This window comes from Bufo bufo, chromosome 6 (genome assembly GCF_905171765.1).
Source record: "Bufo bufo chromosome 6, aBufBuf1.1, whole genome shotgun sequence".
Taxonomy (NCBI): domain Eukaryota; kingdom Metazoa; phylum Chordata; class Amphibia; order Anura; family Bufonidae; genus Bufo; species Bufo bufo.
Window position 1 is genome coordinate 234,311,338 of NC_053394.1, and position 24,987 is coordinate 234,336,324.

At 44.8% G+C, this 24,987-nt stretch overlaps 1 protein-coding gene and 4 non-coding genes across 5 annotated transcripts; all 5 read left to right on the forward strand.

Moving 5' to 3' along the window:
* Positions 1–154: 154 nt before the first annotated feature.
* On the forward strand, positions 155–24,987 carry LOC121005305 (mitochondrial import inner membrane translocase subunit Tim23). Its single transcript, XM_040437958.1, has 7 exons — positions 155–332; positions 6,556–6,614; positions 11,437–11,530; positions 16,217–16,301; positions 18,192–18,250; positions 18,891–19,001; positions 24,484–24,987. Exons 1-7 carry the CDS (start codon positions 236–238, stop codon positions 24,597–24,599), a joined length of 621 nt encoding a protein of 206 aa, XP_040293892.1. The 5' UTR covers positions 155–235; the 3' UTR covers positions 24,600–24,987.
* LOC121006674 lies at positions 6,812–7,011 on the forward strand. The gene has a single exon (XR_005780357.1). It is a non-coding gene; the product is annotated as a small nucleolar RNA SNORA74 (small nucleolar RNA).
* LOC121006677 lies at positions 15,880–16,080 on the forward strand. The gene has a single exon (XR_005780360.1). It is a non-coding gene; the product is annotated as a small nucleolar RNA SNORA74 (small nucleolar RNA).
* On the forward strand, positions 17,249–17,450 carry LOC121006673. Its single transcript, XR_005780356.1, has one exon. It is a non-coding gene; the product is annotated as a small nucleolar RNA SNORA74 (small nucleolar RNA).
* LOC121006676 lies at positions 18,276–18,472 on the forward strand. The gene has a single exon (XR_005780359.1). It is a non-coding gene; the product is annotated as a small nucleolar RNA SNORA74 (small nucleolar RNA).

Below are 24,987 nucleotides of genomic sequence, written 5' to 3' on the forward strand. Positions count from 1 at the left end.
ACTCAGTACATCAGGTGCGCCTGCGCACTGCACTATGGACCCAAAGGCTGTCAATGCAGACACCCGGAAGAAACAACCGCGAGAAGCGAAAGAAACATCCAGGGACGTAAAGCAGGCGAACTGTCGCAAAACAGGAACTGGCTAGAGAAGAGGGAAGCCGGAAGCGCCCTCTTTTACGGCTGCGCTGGAGAGGTCAGAAAGGGGACTGCGAGACACGAGGCCGATCTCCTGAGAGATGGACACCAACAACCACCCCGGGGCCCGGGGGGGACTCGGGAGCATCTTTGGAGGATCCCCCGGCTATTCTCAGTCAGACCTGGCCGGCGTGCCTTGTAAGTAGAGGAGCAGGGGCGACTTATGTACCGGTCACGTGTGGCCTTCACCATAGTCATCCTCCTCACGGCTGGAATGCTTGTAGTTTAGATCCTCTTCTGTCCATCCATATATCAGTCTATGTTCTCTATCATCTGTCCGTCCGTCTACTTCTATATCTAATGTCAGTCTATGTTCTCTCTCATTCTATTATCTCTGTCCGCTGTCTGTCTGTCCGTCCATCTGTCTACTTCTATCTCTAATATCTGTCCGTCTATGTTCTATCTCATTCTATTATCTCTATCCTCTGTCCGTCCGTCTGTCTACTTATATATCTAATATCTGTCAGTCTATGTTCTATCTCATTCTATTATCTCTATCCTCTGTCTGTCCGTCCGTCTACTTATATATCTAATATCTGTCAGTCTATCTCATTCTATTATCTCTATCCTCTGTCCGTCAGTCTACTTATATATCTAATATCTGTCAGTCTATGTTCTCTCATTCTATTATCTCTATCCTCTGTCCGTCCGTCCGTCTACTTCTATATCTAATATCTGTCCGTCTATGTTCTCTCTCATTCTATTATCTCTATCCTCTGTCTGTCCGTCCGTCTACTTCTATATCTAATATCTGTCAGTCTATGTTCTCTCTCATTCTATTATCTCTGTCTGTCTGTCCGTCTACTTCTATATCTAATATCTGTCAGTCTCTGTTCTATCTCATTCTATTATCTCTATCCTCTGTCTGTCCGTCCGTCTACTTATATATCTAATATCTGTCAGTCTATCTCATTCTATTATCTCTATCCTCTGTCCGTCCGTCTACTTCTATATCTAATAGGGGTGCACCGAAATGAAAATTCTGGTCCGAAACCGAAAATTCAGGATGCCCTTGACCGAAAACCGAAACTGCCTTTTTGCCCAAATACTTTTAAAATACTTTTTTTTTTAATGATTTTATTAATAATTCTTTTTCATGAATGAAATTCATCTGTGGGTGGCGCTGTTATGGAGAGGGGGATCTGTGGGTGGCGCTGTTATGGAGAGGGGGATCTGTGGGTGGCGCTGTTATGGAGAGGGGGATCTGTGGGTGGCGCTGTTATGGAGAGGGGGATCTGTGGGTGGCGCTGTTATGGAGAGGGGGATCTGTGGGTGGCGCTGTTATGGAGAGGGGGATCTGTGGGTGGCGCTGTTATGGAGAGGGGGATCTGTGGGTGGCGCTGTTATGGAGAGGGGGATCTGTGGGTGGCGCTGTTATGGAGAGGGGGATCTGTGGGTGGCGCTGTTATGGAGAGGGGGATCTGTGGGTGGCGCTGTTATGGAGAGGGGGATCTGTGGGTGGCGCTGTTATGGAGAGGGGGATCTGTGGGTGGCGCTGTTATGGAGAGGGGGATCTGTGGGTGGCGCTGTTATGGAGAGGGGGATCTGTGGGTGGCGCTGTTATGGAGAGGGGGGATCTGTGGGTGGCGCTGTTATGGAGAGGGGGATCTGTGCACTGTTATGGGCATAACAGTGCACAGATCCCTTTCCCCATAACAGTGCACAGATCCCTTTCCCCATAACAGTGCACAGATCCCTTTCCCCATAACAGTGCACAGATCCCTTTCCCCATAACAGTGCACAGATCCCTTTCCCCATAACAGTGCACAGATCCCTTTCCCCATAACAGTGCACAGATCCCTTTCCCCATAACAGTGCACAGATCCCTTTCCCCATAACAGTGCACAGATCCCTTTCCCCATAACAGTGCACAGATCCCTTTCCCCATAACAGTGCACAGATCCCTTTCCCCATAACAGTGCACAGATCCCTTTCCCCATAACAGTGCACAGATCCCTTTCCCCATAACAGTGCACAGATCCCTTTCCCCATAACAGTGCACAGATCCCTTTCCCCATAACAGTGCACAGATCCCTTTCCCCATAACAGTGCACAGATCCCTTTCCCCATAACAGTGCACAGATCCCTTTCCCCATAACAGTGCACAGATCCCTTTCCCCATAACAGTGCACAGATCCCTTTCCCCATAACAGTGCACAGATCCCTTTCCCCATAACAGTGCACAGATCCCTTTCCCCATAACAGTGCACAGATCCCTTTCCCCATAACAGTGCACAGATCCCTTTCCCCATAACAGTGCACAGATCCCTTTCCCCATAACAGTGCACAGATCCCTTTCCCCATAACAGTGCACAGATCCCTTTCCCCATAACAGTGCACAGATCCCTTTCCCCATAACAGTGCACAGATCCCTTTCCCCATAACAGTGCACAGATCCCTTTCCCCATAACAGTGCACAGATCCCTTTCCCCATAACAGTGCACAGATCCCTTTCCCCATAACAGTGCACAGATTCCCCCCTCCCCATAACAGTGCACAGATCCCTTTCCCCATAACAGTGCACAGATTCCCCCCTCCCCATAACAGTGCACAGATCCCTTTCCCCATAACAGTGCACAGATTCCCCCCTCCCCATAGCAGTGCCATAGACCGATCCCCCTACCCATAACAGCCCCGGCCCTGCTGCTCACAGCATCACTCACTGCATCTTTATTTTACCTTACAATCGTGACGCTCCAGTAAGAACTCTGCAGGCAGAGCGGAGGGCGGCGTAACGTCACTTACTCATGTGATGCACCTGCTCCGCCCACTTTATGAATAAAGGAGGCGGAGCAGGCGCGTCATGTGAGTAAGTGACGTTACGCCGGCCTCCGCTCTGCCTGCAGAGTTGTTAGTTACTGGAGCGTCACGATTGTAAGGTAAAATAAAGATGCAGTGACAAAGTAAACCGCCCGCCCGCAGATGGTGGGTGACAAATCCCACACCCCATATTTTCGGCCGATATGTAACAATATCGGCCGAAGTGGATTAGGTGCATTTTCGGCTGCCGGAATTTCGGTGCACCCCTAATATCTAATATCTGTCCGTCTATGTATGTTCTATCTCATTCTATTATCTCTATCCTCTGTCCATCTGTCTATCTAGTCCTGGAGCAGGTTGGCGTTCAGCGCTGTAATTATATATATATATATATATATATATTTTCCTGCAGGTTTGTCCATCAAACCTTTCCCTTTGCAGGAATTTACCGTTATTTTTTTCCAAGAAAAACATAGAATAGAAATAGATTTGCTTTGTAATTGAAACGTGTCTGGTTCTTTGAGCAGCATGGTATAGAGCAGAAGGAGCTGATCAATATATCTATATATATGTTTTGTGGGAAACAAATCAATAAAACTTGGAATTTAATCGTTTAAATCTCAGCTGTATGTTTAGGAGTCCAGTGGGCGGGTCTGATCAGTGATTGACAGCAATCTGCACACAGAGGAAGCCTGCCTCTCGCTGCATAGGACCGCCCACTGGACTCTAAGCATAGAAAGAGCAGAGATTAGGTTATACTGATTCTTTCCCATAAAGCTATATGTCCTTCTGCTCAGCCCCTCCTGCTCTATATATGTGGTACCCGGAGACTGCATATAGAACAGGACGGGTTCCCTTTAAATAAAAACAGGAGGGATCATAGAGGATATCTCCATCATGACCAGTGACTACAGTCCACTGTTCCCTGGAATGAAATGGGACAAAGAACAATAGTTGTATTCAGCCGCACGACCAACGGAGATGAGACTTTAGGTCTAGTCTAGTAAGTCCGGCCGCACAGGTATTTCTGGGAGCCACATAGAAGTAAATGGAGGGCAGCCGCTCATGCACGGCTATACTGTCCACTCACTGTGCGGGTCCAAGAGATAGTACCCTCTAGGGATCGACCGATATTATTATTATATTTTTTTTTTAGAGCAGATACCGATAATCTCTGAACTTTCAGGCCGATAATCTATACCGATGTTTTATATCTCATAATATATATTATATTAGTTGGTAGTCACTGAGGTGGTGGAAATTATAAATGTAAATTATAAATCAATAAAGCCCTTAGTTGGTAATCAATTTATAATTTACATTTATAATATTGAACAGTATTGACCCAAGAGAGAGTCGCTAGAACCACCTTATAAATGCACATCCGACAATAAATCCTTATAAAAATATATAAAGTTTATTAGACACACCAACAGACACATTAAAAAATTGTATACAATTAGAGCAAAGTGCGGTATGCAGTGGATATATTACCAGCACATACAGGTCCACTGGGCGCTTTCTCATTTTTCAGGTCCACTGCACCAGCTTTTTATGTAGGTTTGGCTCTTTGATTGTGACCCTACTCCTGGTCTGTCTGCATCTTAAAGAGGTCTCACCCTCTGGTACATTTGCTTTATATCTTACATTGTAATTTGTATATGCTGGTATATTATTTTTGCCTATGGTTGGCTACTCAGTGGACCTGTATGTGCTGGTAATATATCCACTGTATACCGCACTTTGCTCTAATTGTATACAATTTTTTAATGTGTCTGTTGGTGTGTCTAATAAACTTTATATATTTTTATACGGATTTATTGTCGGATGTGCATTTATAAGGTGGTTCTAGCGACTCTCTCTTGGGTCAATACTGGTCAATGTTCCCTTCCACCGCCTTTTGCACTCCGTTTATCATGTGGTGTGCCCCCTGACTTGGCTATTTGATTACATTTATAATATACTAGTGCCAAATGCCAATTTTCACACCATCCCCCCTCCTCACTGACTTTATAAACCCCTTTCAGACCTCAGATCAGCCTTTTATTAACCCCTTTCAGACCTCAGATCAGCCTTTTATTAACCCCTCTCAGACCTCAGATCAGCCTTTTATTAACCCCTCTCAGACCTCAGATCAGCCTTTTATTAACCCCTCTCAGACCTCAGATCAGCCTTTTATTAACCCCTCTCAGACCTCAGATCAGCCTTTTATTAACCCATCTCAGACCTCAGATCAGCCCTTTATTAACCCCTCTCAGACCAGCCCTTTATTAACCCCTCTCAGACCAGCCCTTTATTAACCCCTCTCAGACCAGCCCTTTATTAACCCCTCTCAGACCAGCCCTTTATTAACCCCTCTCAGACCAGCCCTTTATTAACCCCTCTCAGACCAGCCCTTTATTAACCCCTCTCAGACCAGCCCTTTATTAACCCCTCTCAGACCAGCCCTTTATTAACCCCTCTCAGACCAGCCCTTTATTAACCCCTCTCAGACCAGCCCTTTATTAACCCCTCTCAGACCAGCCCTTTATTAACCCCTCTCAGACCAGCCCTTTATTAACCCCTCTCAGACCAGCCCTTTATTAACCCCTCTCAGACCAGCCCTTTATTAACCCCTCTCAGACCAGCCCTTTATTAACCCCTCTCAGACCAGCCCTTTATTAACCCCTCTCAGACCAGCCCTTTATTAACCCCTCTCAGACCAGCCCTTTATTAACCCCTCTCAGACCTCAGATCAGCCCTTTATTAACCCCTCTCAGACCTCAGATCAGCCCTTTATTAACCCCTCCTCAGACCTTAGATGAATAAAATAAAAAACTCCTCACCTCTCCTGCACCGCGGCTTCGCTTCATCTCCGGGTCCGGCGTCTCGCTCCCCTGTGTTCTCCAGCCCGCGCTGCACTGACAGCGTGCAGCAACAGGTCATAGTGCGTGCACTACGTCCTGGCGCTGTACGGGGTTAGGACAGTGCAGCGTGGGCCCCATCAAAGACGACCAGGGAGGGTGAGTATCGGAAGCGGTTCCTGCGCTTCTTCCCCGCTCCCGGCACCCGATGCATACTAGTGCGCGCTTCCATAATGGAAGCGCTCACTAGTATTCGCTTTATACGCATTATCGGTATATCGGCAAGGTTAGATAACGATAATGTACAAAATCCTGAATATCTGTACTTCCTATTATCGGTCAATCCCTAGTACCCTCGCATATCTGGCATTGGTGGCATGGTATGGCTACCTTAACGGGTTTCCTGTAGCAGATTAAGAGCTCTGTAAAGCTGGCATACAGAGAATAACATAAGCTTGGCCCAGTGTGCATGAATATTCATCTGAGGAGAGGCAGACGAGGCACGGACTATGTCTCTTCTCCTGTTGGCAGCAAAGTGTTGGCTGGGTATGTGAAAATCCAATATTCCCAATTGTTGTGGGACAGTCCCTACACTAATCAGATGTTTCCCAACCATCGCTTTTCTAAAGCCTTGGTGTTCCCAAAGTGAGAATTTTTTTTTCAGGTGTCCCTCTATGGTAAAAAGTTTCTGGTCCTCCTACCGACCACTGTTATAGAAATGACTTACCAGGTTTTGTTTTTACTTTTTTCTATTTCAGTAACGGGGATGAGCCAGCTTTCGCCATACTTAAATGTCGATCCAAGGTATTTAGTACAGGTAAGTTCATCATGCCGTGACGCAGTAGGTCTTCCATCACACTTAAAATACTTGGGGTCATGTGGGGGATGCAGTTCGCGGCACTTGGGGACCCCTGTTCTCGTGATCACTGGGTGTCTCAGCGATCAAACACTGATTCCCCCCTATCCAGCAGATGTGGGGGAAGTGTTAGTGTCACAGCCACTTTAACCTTGGTTCCCAGCGGTAGTCAGCTGTCTAGCGCCATTCAATGCCTATGATAGTGTTACACTGCTGGGAGAAGATGGCACTGCCCATTTATACTGGATGCCACAGTCGCTGTTCTGGTGGCCAGTGGTATTAGTATCAGGCAGTGTTGTGTTTTCTTGAGTGCGCCAAACTGGACTGTGAGTATGGCGCTAGTCTGGGAACATACATTAACTCCTGGTGCCAATGTAAGTATAGGTTAAAACTGATTGTGTGAAACCTGAGAAAGTTTAAAAAGATATTGGACGCAGACTTGTGAAGAGCAACTGAAGTGGACTCTGAGTGGCTTCCCAACTCAGAGTCCAGATATTAGGGATTTTCTAAACGCCTCCACAGCGGCACGGATTCACAGGAGGTTACGCCGCCTCCCCTAGGGACAGGAAACAACATGGAGATCTTTAACCACCTCAGCCCCCAGTGCTTAAACACCCTGAAAGACCAGGCCACTTTTTACACTTCTGACCTACACTACTTTCACCGTTTATTGCTCGGTCATGCAACTTACCACCCAAATGAATTTTACTTCCTTTTCTTCTCACTAATAGAGCTTTCATTTGGTGGTATTTCATTGCTGCTGACATTTTTACTTTTTTTGTTATTAATCGAAATTTAACGATTTTTTTTGCAAAAAAATGACATTTTTCACTTTCAGTTGTAAAATTTTGCAAAAAAAACGAGATCCATATATAAATTTTGCTCTAAATTTATTGTTCTACATGTCTTTGATAAAAAAAAAATGTTTGGGTAAAAAAAAAATGGTTTGGGTAAAAGTTATAGCGTTTACAAACTATGGTACAAAAATGTGAATTTCCGCTTTTTGAAGCAGCTCTGACTTTCTGAGCACCTGTCATGTTTCCTGAGGTTCTACAATGCCCAGACAGTACAAACACCCCACAAATGACCCCATTTCTGAAAGTACACACCCTAAGGTATTCGCTGATGGGCATAGTGAGTTCATAGAACTTTTTATTTTTTGTCACAAGTTAGCGGAAAATGATGATTTCTTTTTTCTTTTTTCTTTTTTTTCTTACAAAGTCTCATATTCCACTAACTTGTGACAAAAAATAAAAAGTTCTATGAACTCACTATGCCCATCACGAAATACCTTGGGGTCTCTTCTTTCCAAAATGGGGTCACTTGTGGGGTAGTTATACTGCCCTGGCATTCTAGGGGCCCAAATGTGTGGTAAGGAGTTTGAAATCAAATTCTGTAAAAAATGACCAGTGAAATCCGAAAGGTGCTCTTTGGAATATGGGCCCCTTTGCCCACCTAGGCTGCAAAAAAGTGTCACACATCTGGTATCCTTGTATTCAAGAGAAGTTGAGGAATGTGTTTTGGGGTGTCTTTTTACATATACCCATGCTGGGTGAGATAAATATCTTGGTCAAATGCCAACTTTGTATAAAAAAATGGGAAAAGTTGTCTTTTGCCAAGATATTTCTCTCACCCAGCATGAGTATATGTAAAATGACACCACAAAACACATTCCCCAACTTCTCCTGAGTACGGAGATACCAGATGTGTGACACTTTTATGCAGCCTAGGTGGGCAAAGGGGCCCATATTCCAAAGAGCACCTTTCGGATTTCACTGGTCATTTTTTACAGAATTTGATTTCAAACTCCTTACCACACATTTGGGCCCCTAGAATGCCAGGGCAGTATAACTACCCCACAAGTGACCCCATTTTGGAAAGAAGAGACCCCAAGGTATTCGCTGATGGGCATAGTGAGTTCATGGAAGTTTTTATTTTTTGTCACAAGTTAGTGGAATATGAGACTTTGTATGAAAAAAAAAAACACATCATTTTCCACTAACTTGTGACAAAAAATAAAAAAATTCTAGGAACTCGCCATGCCCCTCACGGAATACCTTGGGGTGTCTTCTTTCCAAAATGGGGTCACTTGTGGGGTAGTTATACTGCCCTGGCATTTTCCAGGGGCCCTAATGTGTGGTAAGTAGGTAAATGACCTGTGAAATCCTAAAGGTGCTCTTTGGAATGTGGGCCCCTTTGCCCACCTAGGCTGCAAAAAAGTGTCACACATCTGGTATCTCCGTATTCAGGAGACGTTGGGGAATGTGTTTTGGGGTGTCTTTTTACATATACCCATGCTGGGTGAAAGAAATATCTCGGCAAAAGACAACTTTTCCCATTTTTTTATACAAAGTTGGCATTTGACCAAGATATTTATCTCACCCAGCATGGGTATATGTAAAATGACACCCCAAAACACATTCCCCAACTTCTCCTGAGTACGGCGATACCACATGTGACACTTTTTTGCAGCCTAGATGCGCAAAGGGGCCCACATTCATTTTATGAGGGCATTTTTAGACATTTGGATCCCAGACTTCTTCTCACGCTTTAGGACCCCTAGAATGCCAGGGCAGTATAAATACCCCACATGTGACCCCATTTTGGAAAGAAGACACCCCAAGGTATTCAATGAGGGGCATGGCGAGTTCATAGAATTTTTTTTTTTTTTGGCACAAGTTAGCAGAAATTGATATATATTTTTTTTTTCTCACAAAGTCTCCCTTTCCGCTAACTTGGGACAAAAATTTCAATCTTTCATGGACTCAATATGCCCCTCACGGAATACCTTGGGGTGTCTTCTTTCCGAAATGGGGTCACATGTGGGGTATTTATACTGCCCTGGCATTCTAGGGGCCCTAAAGCGTGAGAAGAAGTCTGGAATATAAATGTCTAAAAAATTTTACGCATTTGGATTCCGTGAGGGGTATGGGGAGTTCATGTGAGATTTTATTTTTTGACACAAGTTAGTGGAATATGAGACTTTGTAAGAAAAAAAAAAAAAAATTTCCGCTAACTTGGGCCAAAAAAATGTCTGAATGGAGCCTTGACAGGGGCGATCAATGACAGGGGGGTGATCAGGGAGTCTATATGGGGTGATCACCCCCCTGTCATTAATCACCCCCTGTAAGGCTCCATTCAGATGTCCGTATGTGTTTTGCGGATCCAATCCATGTATCCGTGGATCCGTAAAAATCATACGGACATCTGAATGCAGCATGACAGGGGGGGGTGATCAATGACAGGGGGGTGATCAGGGAGTCTATATGGGGTGATCCCCCCTCCTGGAAGGCTCCAGGGAGACGCATGTATGTGTTTTGCGGATCCGATCCATCTATCAGTGGATTCGTAAAAATCATGCGGACATCTGAATGGAGCTTTACAGGGGGTTGATCAATGACAGGGGGGTAATCAATGACGGGGGTGATCAGGGAGTCTATATGGGGTGATCAAGGGGTTAATAAGTGACGGGGGGGGTGTAGTGTAGTGGTGCTTGGTGCAACATATTTACTGAGCTACCTGTGTCCTCTGGTGGTCGATCCAAACAAAGGGGACCACCAGAGGACCAGGTAGCAGGTATATTAGACGCTGTTATCAAAACAGCGTCTAATATACCTGTTAGGGGTTAAAAAAAACACATCTCCAGCCTGCCAGCGAACGATCGCCGCTGGCAGGCTGTAGATCCACTCTCTTACCTTCCGTTCCTGTGAACGCGCGCGCCTGTGTGCGCGCGTTCACAGGAAATCTCGCGTCTCGCGAGAGGACGCGCCGGCGCGTCCACCCAGAAGAGCAGGGCCGCCGCAAAGACGCAATCCTGCGTACGGCGGTCCTGAGGAGGTTAAATAGACCCTCCCCTTACCTGCTCCAGTTGTTTCCTGTCCCTCTGAGATGTGTGAAGACCCTCCTGTAAAGGGCACGCACCGGCAGGAGTTTTCTTGGACGCCCAGCTGAAGATTCCGAGGAGCGCTTCTAGTGTGCTGGGCAGGGCCTCAGGGCTCGCGGTGCAGCCCTTCCTGCTTCTCTGGCATAAGTCCTCCGGTGGAGGCAGCGGCCGTGCGCGTTATCGCGATATTACGGGTGGGTCACATGTTGGCAGACGAGATCTCGGTGGGCTCGAAATCTCAGGAGCAATTGTAGCTGACATACTTCCCCCTAGGCAACGAGTGCTTTAAAAAGAGAGGGAAGAAATAATTCCCAGCGTTTTTGCCACAGGTGAGGGGATATACGTATTTTCTTTTATGGCTAAAGGCTGCTTCCTTCTGAATATGTATTTTAATATCTTCCCCTGGGTCAGGGATGCGCAAAAATTGGCTGAAACTTCTCCGCGTATCAAAACATTTTCAGTTTGCAAAAAGGGATTGCCTTCCGGTCATAAAAAAAAACCTCTGTGTGATCCCAGCCTGGGAGGTTCTTTTCTCCCAGGCTGTGAGCTCTGCGCTGCGATTGGCCAGCACTACAGCAGAACAAGGGCAGACTCTGCCTACCATAACTTAGGGAACGGAGATACCGGAGGGCATAGCGGGAGAACGGAGCGGTGCTCAGGGATAATAGCAAGTGCAGTGAGATCCCTGGGCGCCGCTCTCCATGTCTGTATACTTAGTTCACATTGTCATAATCGGTGAAAGGTCCTCTTTAAATAAAGTGTAGCGGTAAATGTGATGACTCAAGGTTATTTCGAATGACCATGACTTTTAAGAAAAGCAACTTCAGATACAAAAAAAACCTTTTGCTCCACATGACTTGAGCAAGCGTCCTTCAACTAGCTGTGTTTGTTGCCCTGTAGGAAACAGATGAATTTATTTTACCCACCGGAGCTAATAAAACCCGTGGCAGATTTGAGCTGGCGTTTTTCACTATTGGAGGCTGCTGTATAACAGGTTTGTATTGTGAAAAGTTTTATGATGGTCATCACAAATTCCATTTCTGTAGTAAGAAAATACCCGCCTAAATTGTTAAATTAAAAGATTTTCTTTATTAAAGGTGATGTCTACTTTCTAGTGGAATACACTAAGGCCCCCTGCTGCCTATAGACAGTTCCCTAATTAAGGGTACGTTCACATGCGGCAGCATATCCGGCAGACTGTTCCAGCAGAGAGCAGCATGCCAAATCCGGCATTGACTGATTTTACCATTTACCCTCAGATCTCTGACTATAATGGGGTCCGGCAGTGATCCAGCCACTTTCCAGTATAAATGTCAGGTTTCAGCCAGCATTTGTGCTGGATAAGGCATGCCACAGCTGTAAATATGCCCTAAAACAAACATATCAGAGCAGCTTTCATGTTACAGTTATGTCACAGCATGTTACCTGACAGCAACACACTAGTGATGTCACAGGCTGAACTCTCCCTTCCTTGTGATGTCATAGTAGCATACCAGGCTCAAGCCCCCTTGTGATGTCACAGTACTGATATTCCCCCTAAACTATAAGAAGCAAAACATTTTAAAAAGGCTAAATCCCCTGGGTTGAGGGCAGTATTTCAGGCCATAGACTGGGATCAGCTACTGTCACATAATACTGAGGATAAATGGGAGAGCTTTAAATCCACATTGAGTAATTGCACTAAAAAATGTATTACTTTAGGTAACAAGTATAAACGGCTAAAATGAAATCCCCCATGGCTTACAGCTACTGTAAAAAGGGGCAATAAAAGACAAAAAAAAGGGGGCATTTAAAAAATACAAATCTGAGGGGTCAGCTGTAGCGTTTGAAGATTATAAAGGGCTTAATAAAATCTGTAAAAATGAGAAAATTAGCAAAAAATACAAAACGAACAGCAGGTGGCAAAAGAGAGCAAAACAAATTCCCCAAAAATGATTTAAATATTTTAAAAAAAACAAGGTCTGAGCAGGTAGTTAAATAATGGTAGGGGGGGGGGGGGTAGCCACTGAAGATAAGGAAAAGGCAGAGTTCCTAAATAGGTTTTTTAGCTCTGTATATACAAAAGAAGAGAATGGAGCTGATATCTGTGGTGCTGGGGCTGTTAGTACTTCCAGTGATATACTCAATTGGCTAACTGTAGATATGGTCCAAGATAAGTTAAATAGGGTAAATGTGAACAAAGCTCTGGGTCCAGATGGATTACACCCAAGAGTGCTTAAAGAGCTCAGTCCAGTCAAAGGCAAACATGGTGCCCATATTCAAAAAAGGATCTAGGTCCTTCACAGGTAATTATAGACCAGTTAGTTTAACTTCTGTTGTGGGAAAAATGTTTGAAGGAATCTTGAGGGACTATATACAGGAGTATGTAACTATAAATAATATTATAAGTGATAACCAGCATGGGTTTACCAAGGACAGAAGTTGTCATACTAACCTGATTTGTTTTTATGAAGAGGTGAGTAGTAGCCTGGACAGAGGGGCGGCTGTGGATGTAGTGTTTCTGGATTTTACAAAGGCTTTTGATACTGTCCCTCATAGACGTTTAATAAGTAAAGTAAGGTCTATAGGCTTGGAAAGTATAGTTTGTAATTGGATTGGAAACTGGTTGAAGGACCATGTCCAGAGAGTTGTGGTCAATGATTCCTATTCAGAACGGTCCCAGGTTATAAGTGGTGTACCCCAAGGTTCAGTGCTGGGCCCTCTATTATGTAATTTATTTATTAATGATATCGAGGACGGGATTAATAGCACCATTTCTATTTTTGCAGATGACACCAAGCTATGTAGTACTGTACAGTCTATGGAAGATGTCCATAAACTACAAGCTGACTTGAACACTCAGTGATTGGGCATCAACTTGGCAAATGAGGTTCAATGTGGATAAATGTAAAGTTATTCATTTTGGTAGTAATAATCTCCGTGCCTCATAGGTCCTAGGTGATGTAACACTGGGAGAGTCACTTATAGAGAAGGATTTGGGCGTCCTTATAGATGGTAGATTAAATAACAGCATACGATGTCAATCAGCTGCTTCTAAGGACACCAGGATATTGTCATGCATAAAACGAGGCATGGACTCGCAGGGCAGGGATGTAATATTACCACTTTACAAAGTGTTGGTGCGGCCTCATTTGGAATATGCAGTCCAGTTCTGGGCACTAGTCCATAGAAAGGACGCACTGCAGCTGGAAAAGTACAGAGGAGAGCGACTAAACTGATAAGGGGCATGGAGGGTCTTAGTTATGAAGAAAGATTAAAATAATAAAATGTACCCTGTTTCCCTGAAAATAAGACATCCCCCAAAAATAAGACCTACCTCTAGTTTTGCCTATCGATGTAATATAAGGCATCCACCCGAAAATAAGGCCTCCCCGATAATAAAGCATCCCCCGAAAATAAGGCCTCCCCGATTATAAAGCATCGGCCGGACATAATGCCTCCCCGATTATAAAGCAAGCCACCCCAGAATGTAAGGAGCTCACTGATTGGCTGCAGCCGCCGCCAGGACAAGCTGCCGCCTTCTTCCGCTCGCAGCTCGCTCTGCCCTGATGGAGTCTCAACTTGGCTGGCACGGACACACAGGGGACGGGGTGACAGGTAGGGGGGGGAATATCTGATGGAAGGTGGGGGATGTCTGGTGAAGATGGGGGGAGGGAGACTAAAAACGGTAATTAAAATGACACAGGGTGATCAGAGGGGGGAATCAAAATGACACAGGGTGATCAGAGAAGGGAATCAAAATGACACGGGTATCAGGGTGGGGAGGGGGATCATTTAAAATGGCACAGGGGGATCATTTAAAATGGCACAGGGGGATCAGAGTTGGGAATCAAAATGACACAGGAGGATCAGAAGGGGGTACTAAAATGCTATAGTAATCCCCCACCTCTGATTCTCCTGTACCATTTTGATTCCCCCTTCTGATCCCCCTGTGTCATTTTAAGTGATTCCCCCTCCCCACCCTGATTTCCTTTTTTTTTGTTCAACAATAAATGTGTACCGTATTTTTCTTCATGGAAAAATAAGACATCCCCTGAAAATAAGACCTAGCGAACCTTTGGGAGCAAAAATTTATATAAGACACTGTCTTATTTTCGGGGAAACAGGGTATTTAGTCTTGAGAAGATGTCTAAGGGGGTACATGATTAACCTATACACGTATATAAATGGGCCATACAAAAAATACGGTGAAAAAGTGTTCCATGTAAAATGCCCTCAAAAGACAAGGGGGCACTTCCTCGGATTAGAGAAGAAAAAGTTCAGTCTCCAGAAGCGTCAAAACTTCTTTACTGTAAGAACTGTGAAGCTGTGGAATAGACTTCCTCAGGATGTGGTCACAGTAGGGATAGTGGACAGTTTCAAAAAGGGTTTAGACGAATTCTTAAAAGTAAAAAACATTAATTCTTATGAAAACGTGTAGAAATCGGAGTCTAACTTCCTTCTTGGATTCGCGTCCCCACCTATCCCTTAGTTGAACTTGATGGACTTATGTCTTTTTTTTTCAACCATATTAACTATGTAACTATGTAGTATACCAGACTGAAATTCCCTTGTTATGTCACAGTAGCAAATCACACTGAAGCCCCCATGTCACAGGAGCATGCCAGGTCGAAGCCCCCTTGGGATGTCACAGGGGCATGCCAGGCTGAAGCGTACATACACACAGTGTCACTGAGTTTGTCCCCCTGTGTATTTGATCGGTGCTTATTTAGGCAGCACTGCATAGTCTGGATAGTTCTCCTTACATACTGGTAACTGCAACTTCACTGAAGCATGCCAGGCCGAAGCCCCCTTGTGACGTCACGGTGGCATGCCAGGCCGAAGCCCCCTTGTGACGTCACGGTGGCATGCCAGGCTGTAACCCCCTTGTGATGCCAGCTTTTTCTTTTATACTTTTGTTTTTGTGCTGGTTTTAAATGGCTTTTTTGTACTTTGTAGAAAACTGCAGGGGCACCCACGCGAATTGGATTTTGTGAAATCTTTAGATACTAGCCTTAGCACAGTATGTTTCTGTGGATCGGTCTGCGGGCTTCAGACATGGACTGCGTTTACTTGTGGTATTGCAGTTTAGTGTTCCATCCAAGTAGTTTTAGGACCATTTTCTGGTGTGGTCACAGTCTGACTGGTCTAGTATATCACTAGGGGGTGGCTTTACTTTCTTCCCAGAACAGATCCCCATCTGACAGGCGGCAGTCTGGTTATGGGCTAGGTCACCATTGCCATTCACTCCTCATCTGTTCTGTTCAGGTTTCTATCTAAGGCTACATAAGAAATGTATTTTCTGTGTTCTCTTACTTTATATGTGACCACATTACAAAACCTGTTGTCATGAAGAATGGCTCCTCCAGTGGTAGTCAGCTGTCCAGTGCCGTCCATGCCTGTGACTGTGTTACACTGCTGGCAGATAAAGTCACTACTTCTTCATGCTGGTGGCCGCGGTTGCCGTTCTGGTGACATGTCCCCCCAGCATCTAGTAGTGTTGTGATTCCTTGAGAGTGTGCCTCACAGGGCCTTCTGTTTGGTGCTAGTCTGGAATTACACAGATATTTCCTGGCCTGTATAGCAGGGCTTTTATACAATTAGGATGTCATTTATGTTAGAAAGTACTATTGACCGGAACTAGATTTGGAGCTCATAGCCAATGGTTGTCATCTTCTGAAAAGTGTCATTTGTTTTCCAGGAGCATCATTTGGTGCATTTAATGGCCTGCGACTTGGTCTGAAGGAAACCCAGAACATGGTGTGGTCCAAACCCAAGAATGTTCAGTACGTAAAGCTTTGATCATTCCACTCAGGGCTCGTGCACAGAGAACAGTCACGTACTGTATTGTCATCTTGTAAAGTAAGAGTTTCCAAAATCCACCCAGATCTCAGAAACTCCTTTAGTAGTCACCAGTTTTATAAGCAGACTTATTCTGCAAATATAGTGACGGCCATCGGGTGGCAGTGTATACTGTGTCTTCACAGCTGATGGAAATATGAGTTCAGCTTGTTTGTTCCTTGCTCGTGATGTGCCGTCATAGGGGGGAGAGCCTGGCTCATAGCTCTGTTGTCCTGGTTAGGTACTTTCATATGTGCCGTTCTGATTAAAAATAGAGAAGTGTCACCTTTCCAATATACTTATTACGATCTATTCTTCACCATAGTGGGGTTTATAAAGGATTAACAGAAAAGCTAAATCCTAGGTCTGTCATAATCTCTACGCTGAAAGTTCCCTGGAATAGAAACCTTTCTGAGATCAGCCCTAGTGTAATATTGATGCCACATATAATATGCTACACCTCCATCACTGTACTTGATTTATATATAATGTACATTTACAGGTTGAGCCACTAATAACACTTTTTACCGAAAGGGATAAGTGTTTATCTGCTGGGGGGGTCTGACCCTTTGGGAGTCTGACTACTGGGTCACCCAACGATCATCTTGGTCGGGGGGGGGGTTCCACAAGTGCTGCCGAACTGTCCCATGAGAATTGAGCAGTGGTGTTCATGTGCATCCTCGGCTCCATTCACTGCTGTGAGCACGGAAGTCAATGGAGAGGGTGATGCACATGTGCATAAATGCTCCAGTCCCATGAGGCAGTTTGCGGCACTTGGGGACCCCCCGTTCTCGTGATCACTGGGTGTCCCAGCGATCAAACACGGATTCCCACCTATCTAGCAGATGTGGGGGAAGTGTTATTAGTGTCACAGCCCCTTGTAACCTTTGTTCTCAGCGGTAGTCAGCTGTCTAGCGCCATTCAATGCCTATGATAGTGTTACACTGCTGGGAGAAGATGGCACTGCCCATTTATACTGGATGCCACAGTCGCTGTTCTGGTGGCCAGTGGTATTAGTATCAGGCAGTGTTGTGTTTTCTTGAGAGTGCGCCAAACTGGACTGTGAGTATGGCGCTAGTCTGGGAACATACATTAACTCCTGGTGCCAATGTAAGTATAGGTTAAAACTGATTGTGTGAAACCTGAGAATCTCAATTAGAAAGTTTTAAAGAGATATTGAGTGTAAGGAGCAACTGAAGTTGACTCCCATGTGGCTTCCCCCCTCGGGATTTCTGCTTTTAGCGCTGATCTCCATCAATAGTCAGCCTGTGCCCAAAGAGAAAAAAAATCCAGCAAATGCTTTGCCTCGTGATCTCATATGGAATCTGCTATATCTGAATGCGAGCATGCTGGCAATTGCTGCAATATATATGCATCTTTCAAGAACCAGAACCGTTGTCCCAGCATGCTAGATTATAGTTTAAAGGGCATCCGTCAGCAGATTTGTACCTACCAAATGTGCACTTGGCAGCTGAAGGCATCTGTGTCGGTCCCATGTTCATATGTGCCCACATTGCTGAGAAAAATATGAAGTTGTAATATATGCAAATGAGCCTTTAGGAGCAACAGGGGCGTTACCATTACACCTAGAGGACCTGCTCTCTCTGTAACTGCGGCATAGGTCTGAAAAAAAGCCCACCAATGGTGGACGACCACTTATTGCTTGTAGCTCCTTCGGTGAATATTTTGGTATATTCGGGAGTTGGGTTTTGTCTGATATTAGCGCAGGTACTTACAAACTGTGACTACTTGATTATTCTGAAGTACCATGATGTACTTGGCTGGTTTTGGCCTCCACTTGACTCCTGTAACTTACCCACTTGTCTTTTGCCTAGGATTTTGAACATAGTCACGCGGCAGGGTGCAATGTGGGCTAACACACTGGGATCTTTAGGTAAGTGACCTGATCTTGTATTAGGCCCAGCAGTAGTCAGCTGTCCAGTCATGCTCTGACTGTGACTGTGTTACACTGCTGGAAGATAAAGGCACTACCACCCCTTGCCACAAGCCGTGGTCTCCGTTTTGGTGACGCATGGTCCTGGCATAAGGCAGTGCCGTGCTTCCTCGAGAGTGCGCTTATCACCTGTATGTAAGTGCTAGTATGGAAGCATACACAATGTAACGCACTGCAGAGTACCATCGGTTATGTTTGCATGCTTTGCCATGGCAGTATTCTGGCAATATGTTGGCTGTGCTGTGACCCTCCCCGCCAGCTGTATTTGTTCTTGAGCTGCATTACAACATACACACTAAATTACTACACTGCGTATTCCGGGTTTTGGTGTCAAAGGTCCTTGTCCTAACACAAGCCAATTCTAGGACATCTCAATTTTAGTTTCTTACCTTCCATATCTAGCTTGGAGGCACGTAGGCTAAATTGGAATTACATGTTGTCCAGTTCCCTGATAATAGCAAATCCAGGCAGTGCGAGCAATTAAAGGGATATCTTTATAAGGACATGACTTAGAATGCAATTTTTTTATATATATTTTTTTTTTTTCTCAGAGCGTTTTTAATATCTTTCTGTCTTCTAGCATTACTTTACAGTGCCTTTGGTGTGATAATCGAAAAGTCCAGAGGAGCAGAAGATGACCTTAATACTGTAGCTGCTGGTACAATGACCGGAATGCTGTACAAATCCACAGGTGCTATATTATATTATTATTTTAATTTTATTTTCTTAAAGGGGTTGTCCTGTCAAAAAAAAAAGCTATTTTAAAGGGCATCTGTCAGTAGACTTGTATCTATGAAACTGGCGGACCTGTTACAGGTGCACTTGCAGCTGAAGACATCTGTGTTGGTCCCATGTTCATATGTGCCCACATTGCGGAGAAAAATGAAGTTGTAATATATGCAAATTAGCCTCTAGGAGCAATGGGACATTGCCATTACACCTAGAGGCTCTGCTCTCTCTGTAACCGACACGCCCTCGGCACTTTGGCCAGGCAGGCATGATCACGGTTACAGTGCCTGGCCCTATCACGTTGCAGAGAAAGCTGAGGCTCTAGGTGTAACTGCAATTCCCCAGTTGCTCCTAGAGGTTCATTTCCAAATATTAAAACAGCAATACGGGCACATGTGAACATGGGACAAACACAGATGTCTTCAGCTGCCAAGTGCACCTGTAACAGGTCAGCCAGTGTCATAGGTACAAATCTACTGACAGATGCCCTTTAAGCCACATATTAGTGAATGCTGATTTAATAGATGGCGGTGTGTCCTATTCAGGAACCTCATCGAGTACCTGAGGGTCTATATAAGTAAAGGTCGTATAATAAGCTTCACAACACGGGACATAATGTGCAGAAGGTTATTTACTATCTTGACGAGGAGAAGCGACTAACTGCAGCATCCCAGCGAGCTGGAGAACCCCACGGGTTAGATGTATATGGCATATCCTATAGACTTCTGGATGTACTTCTGCCTTGTATCGGACCCCAGCAGTAGTCTGCTCTGCAGGTATTTTCTGTTCTTGGGATCAGTGTCACTCTGTTGGTGATTTGTGATGGGCTCGGGTAGCACTGTGCTTCTCTGGGCTATCCACCATTAGTCTGTGTCAGTTCATTCCATCAATAGTGAGTTCTGCTTCTTAAGGAACTGAACCCTCATATTTGCAGATGCAGTGTTTTTGAGTCTCGCTTACTGTTCCTTATAAAAAGAGGAAATGAGATTTGATCAGTTTGGGTTACATAATGTCACTAGGTCAAAAATATTGCTGCTGTGAATTTATAGAGGAAGTGTGGGCAACTTGTTGACATTTTGACAACAATTAAAAAGGTTGGCATTTTGCCATCACAGACAATCCCTTTTAATATGAAAGCTGCCATGGTGATCAGTTCTGGCTCCCTACTTGGTGATGCTTGCCACGCAGCAGCCATTATTCAGATAGCTGTTTATTAGCTGCTCTCCTGACTCCTTAACCACCTAATTGTTTTGCAGGAGTCCAGCTCGGGCAGTAGTAGCTAACTGGAGGGGGAGGGCTGCTTTACATGCTGCTATCTCCTGAATGGTGGTAGCTAGAAACATGCATCTGGTTTTGTTTGAAAGCTGACATTCCAGACTTTCATAGAAAAATACAGCTAAAGTCCAAGCAACAGAGGAGAAATCATTGTAAGAAATCGAGTCGGGAATAATCGCGGGCAAAAAAAATTTTTACTTTCACTTTTAATTCTTTCATTTCTATTGGCGATATCTTCCCCTGTACTGAACATATTGCTGGCATCATTCAGGAGATGGCAGCATCTAAAGCAGTCCTCCCCCCTCCAGTTAGCTACTTTTCTCACTGCTGGAGCTGGACTGGGGCAAAACAGGTGGTTAAAGGGGTAGCCCCCAGTATAACATCCATATTGCCTTATAGGGCATATGGACAAGGGTTGTTCAACGCCTTTAACATAATACTTGTGTCCCTTCCACCTCCTCTCTGTATTCCCTGAACTATGCATTAATACTTGTATTCCTTCCACCTCCTTTCTGTATTTCCTGAACTCTGCATTTTCAGTGTAGCAACCATTGGTTTTTGTGGGTAGCGCCTCAACTTTTCCATTGCACTTGTTTTGGTGGTTTTTCCCAAATGTTAAAGGGGGTATTCTATAGTATATGCCATAAACATCTGTTAGATGCCAGTTCCACTTCTGTGACCCGTACCTACGTTTAGAATGGGGCACTCTACATGAACTTCTATGGGAGTACCAAAAATAGTTCAGCATGCTTACTTGGCTGTCCTGTGGATATGCCATAAATGTTGAGATGGCAGTACTGGAGGGTCAACCCGTTCTAACCCCTTTTGTGGTACTTGGAAGCATATACATACTTGTAGTCAATAATTTACCCATATATACTCTGTATGACTGTAGGTGTAATACGACTGTTCTTAATTATATTATTATGTGTTAGATGAACAATTAGTGAAAGATTGATTGTTTTTCCATTGCCATGAACTATGTTACATTTCTTATCAAGCCATACAAAACTTTAATTTGATTTTTACAGCTGTCTATTAAAGCCATAGGCCACAGTGTGTCATGAAAGGAGAATAGGGTGCAACATAAGCAAACAGAAAAGAGAAGTCAGAACGTTGAATGGAAGCAGTGCCGCAGTAACCAGACTAGGGCCTTACACAGTGAACGGATCTGTGTAGTTCTGGTGCCTGGTTCTAGTGCAGCGCTAGCTGATCGGTGGGGCAGGTATCAGCCCCCACTCATCTGTTATTGATGACTTATCCTATACATCAATCTGCTCAGCTTCTCCTGCTCTATAACATGCTGCCTGCAGATTGCACTGCATTTTGTGGTGACAGGTTCTCTTTAAAGGGAATATCCAGCTATTTGTAACCCAGGACCTATCCTCTGCGTACGTCATCAACATCTGATCGGTGGGGGTCTGACACCTGGCACCTCTGCTGTTTGAGAAGGCCCTGAGCTCCTGTGAGTGCAGCAACCTTCTCACTGCTTACCCTAGGCCAGCCCAGGCCCTTTCACTTGAATAGTTGTGATGTCACCGGCCTAGGGTAAGCAGCGAGAAGACCATTGGATAGTTCATCAGCATCTGATCATTAGGTCAAACTCCTGCCGCTTAAATGACAGTGATGGACATCTTGCCCCGCACCTGAGCTGCTGCTCAGAGTAGTGGCACACGCTCAGAGGCACTGCTGGCGCTACTGGAACATCAACTGTGCATGTGCTCCTACACATCCGGGTAGCGCTTCTCAGAGCAGTGTCGAAGGGGTGAGATTGTCAGTGCCAGGTGAGATGTTCGCCTTCTGTCAATCAAGTAGCAGAAGGAGCCTCCTGAGCAGCATGGACACTCTCCTCCTAGGTATTTTTTTTAGCACAGCATACATAAATATAAGTGATGTGTGGAATACCTGCGTCTTCATCATTGTTAATGGGCCTCCAGATGTCACCTCATGCATAAGCAAAGATATATCATTACTGGTATGAACTGGAATGTTTGCTGCCTCCTGAAAATGTCCAGTCAGCAGAACGTCAGGTGAACTTTGTACAGACAGGCAGCGCTGTATACTGCCTGCTCTGCTTCTAGTAACCGAGATAAGAGAGCTGGGCTGTAAGTGGAAACAGATGCCTAGACAGACATGATCTCCGAGAAGCAAAGCATTGGTCTGGGTGGCAACGTGTGATAATGCTGAATTTAGGGTGTTACCCTGGATTAGAGATGGAAATGACTTAAAGCTAAATGTCACCTTAAACTATTTCACTGTAGAAATCTTAGTAACTTGGTAAACATTGTGGGGATTCACTCTGGTAGACGGGGTGTGCAGACGCAGTACAGAGGCAAATGACCAGTTCCTAAATCAAACTTCTGTGTTTATTCACACACAAAGCAAAAACAAGACGTCACTGTGCAGTCTTGGTGTTAGTTCACACACAATGTAAAGTCCACATAGCCAAAATCACCTTGTTGGCAGTTCTGCCTCCAGCAGTCCATAGCAGGCTTTTAGGGGGCCTGTTTCCCCTACAGACGGGTCTCAGCCCTCCAGCACACACACCTCCTGAGCTTCATGGTCAGACTGAGGTAATCCTCCTCCCCTGGCAGTGCTGGCTGTTTTTTTTTTTAGGCCTGGCAAAACCTGGCCTGGAATATGGAGAGTAGTCACCCACCCAGCACTTTGACTACTCCCAGTAAGAGCCCTCCCGGATCAGCTGTACAGCCATACTAAGTATTAAGATGTCAAACAGCAACTGCTGCTGACACACAAAACCCGGCTCTTACTTACCGAGGCCAGGAACCTCGGTGACACGTACCTATCATCCACAATGATTCCTTGTACCTTCTTACAATACATAACTGTTTCTGTATCCATTGCATATTGTGTTTGTTCAGCTTGCTATATAAAATAACTGATATTGCATCTAGGCATCATAAAAGTGGAAACAATTCTGGTAAAATTGTGGAAATCCGATGGACCCTATTATGGGGTCTATAGGGCTCCCTTGTCATGTGACTAATTCTGCATTGACCTCATTTTGGTTTTGCTGTTCCTATAATGGAAATAGCACAGATGTAAAGATAGCCTAATGCATTTAGAGAGTAGCCGTGCATGCGCAGATACCCTCCATTTGTTTCTAAGGGACTGACGAAAATAGACAAGCACTGGCATTTCTATAGAAGTGAAGAGAGCAGTGGGTGCGCTTGTGCAGTGTACTCTTCATTATTACTATGGGATTTCCAAAAAAAGCCAAGTGTGCTTGCTTGCCTTTTTTTGGTGCTTACATACAAATGAATGGAGAGCACGCCATGCATGGTGCACTTTCCCTTTCGGTGCCTGTTCCGGAGATAGATGTGGGTCCCACCTCTCTGACTTTGATGGCATCTCCTGGTTATATGACATCAGTCTGAGATGGTGCTACTTTTTTAAAGGAAGTCTGTCACCACATTTGGGCATATTAGACTGATCAAATAGCGTTATATTTGCCACCCAGAACTTAAAAACGGTACCTTTGTTGTATGTAACGGAGTTTTCTTTTAGCCGAAAATGAACTTTTAACATGATGTAAATAAGCCCTCTCAAGTGCCCAGGGCGGCGTCTCAATCCTCCAAGCCCCAGGCAGCACCTCCTCAACGGCTCATAACCCCGCCCTCCGTGTGCCTCTGCCTGCCCGTTTACTCTCCTCCTTTTCCACTGCAGCTGCGCGGTCAAATTCGTAGCGGGCCGCTCCTGGCAGGGCATCGCAATACCTACTACGAATTTGACCGCGCAGCTGCAGTGGAAAAGGAGAGAGGAGGAGAGTAAACGGGCGGGCAGAGGCACACGGAGGGCGGGGTTATGAGCCGTTGAGGAGGTGCTGCCTGGGGCTCGGGCGATTGATTCGCCGCCCTGGGCACTTGAGAGGGCTCATTTACATAATGTTAAAAGTTCATTTTCGGCTAAAAGAAAACTCAGTTACATACAACAAAGGTACCGTTTTTAAGTTCTGGGTGGCACATATAACGCTATTTGATCAGTCTAATATGCCCAAATGTGGTGACAGACTCCCTTTAAAGTGGAATATCCCTTTTTAATGTGTTTCTGTAAACCTAGGTAGTTCCTGAACACAAGCTATATTCAGGAGTTGAGCTTCCCTACAGATGTAATATTCCTAATAGATGTTCGTTTCTTTTCCTCCACAGCTGGATTACGTGGCATTGCTCGCGGTGGACTTGCTGGTCTAGCTCTTACAAGTGTCTATGCTTTATATAACAACTGGGAGCATATTAAGGGGTCCTCAACGCGGCTTTCATTATAAATGGCATTTTGGACAGCACTTTACCTCTACAGTCTTTAGAACGAACTGTACTTCTACGTGTTGGAGCCCTGAACTGGATAAATGGCAGGCTCGGTTTTAGGATTTGGTCATCGGTCAGTAGATGAAGGCATAGTCAAGTGTGCGCCCCATCAAGATGTCACGTTTCGGCATAAGACACAATACATTTATGTTCTTGTCAAAATGTATTTAAAGATTCACTATATTGTAATGTTGAGATTCCTGTACTTTTACTACATAAAATATGTAAAGTGAAAATAATGTATTTTTACTTCCTCTAATTTGATGTATTTATTGTTATAGCTGTGGATGTGTACAGTCCTATTAAAGCTCTCTTCTTCATGGGCAAATTATATTGTTAGGTTCAAGA

Coding starts and splice junctions, on each gene's coding strand:
- LOC121005305 (XM_040437958.1), top strand. CDS start 236: ATGGACACCAACAACCACCCCGGGGCCCGGGGGGGACTCGGGAGCATC. Junction 333..6,555: donor AGACCTGGCCGGCGTGCCTT/GTAAGTAGAGGA, acceptor TTTCTATTTCAG/TAACGGGGATGAGCCAGCTT. Junction 19,002..24,483: donor AATGCTGTACAAATCCACAG/GTGCTATATTAT, acceptor TTTCCTCCACAG/CTGGATTACGTGGCATTGCT.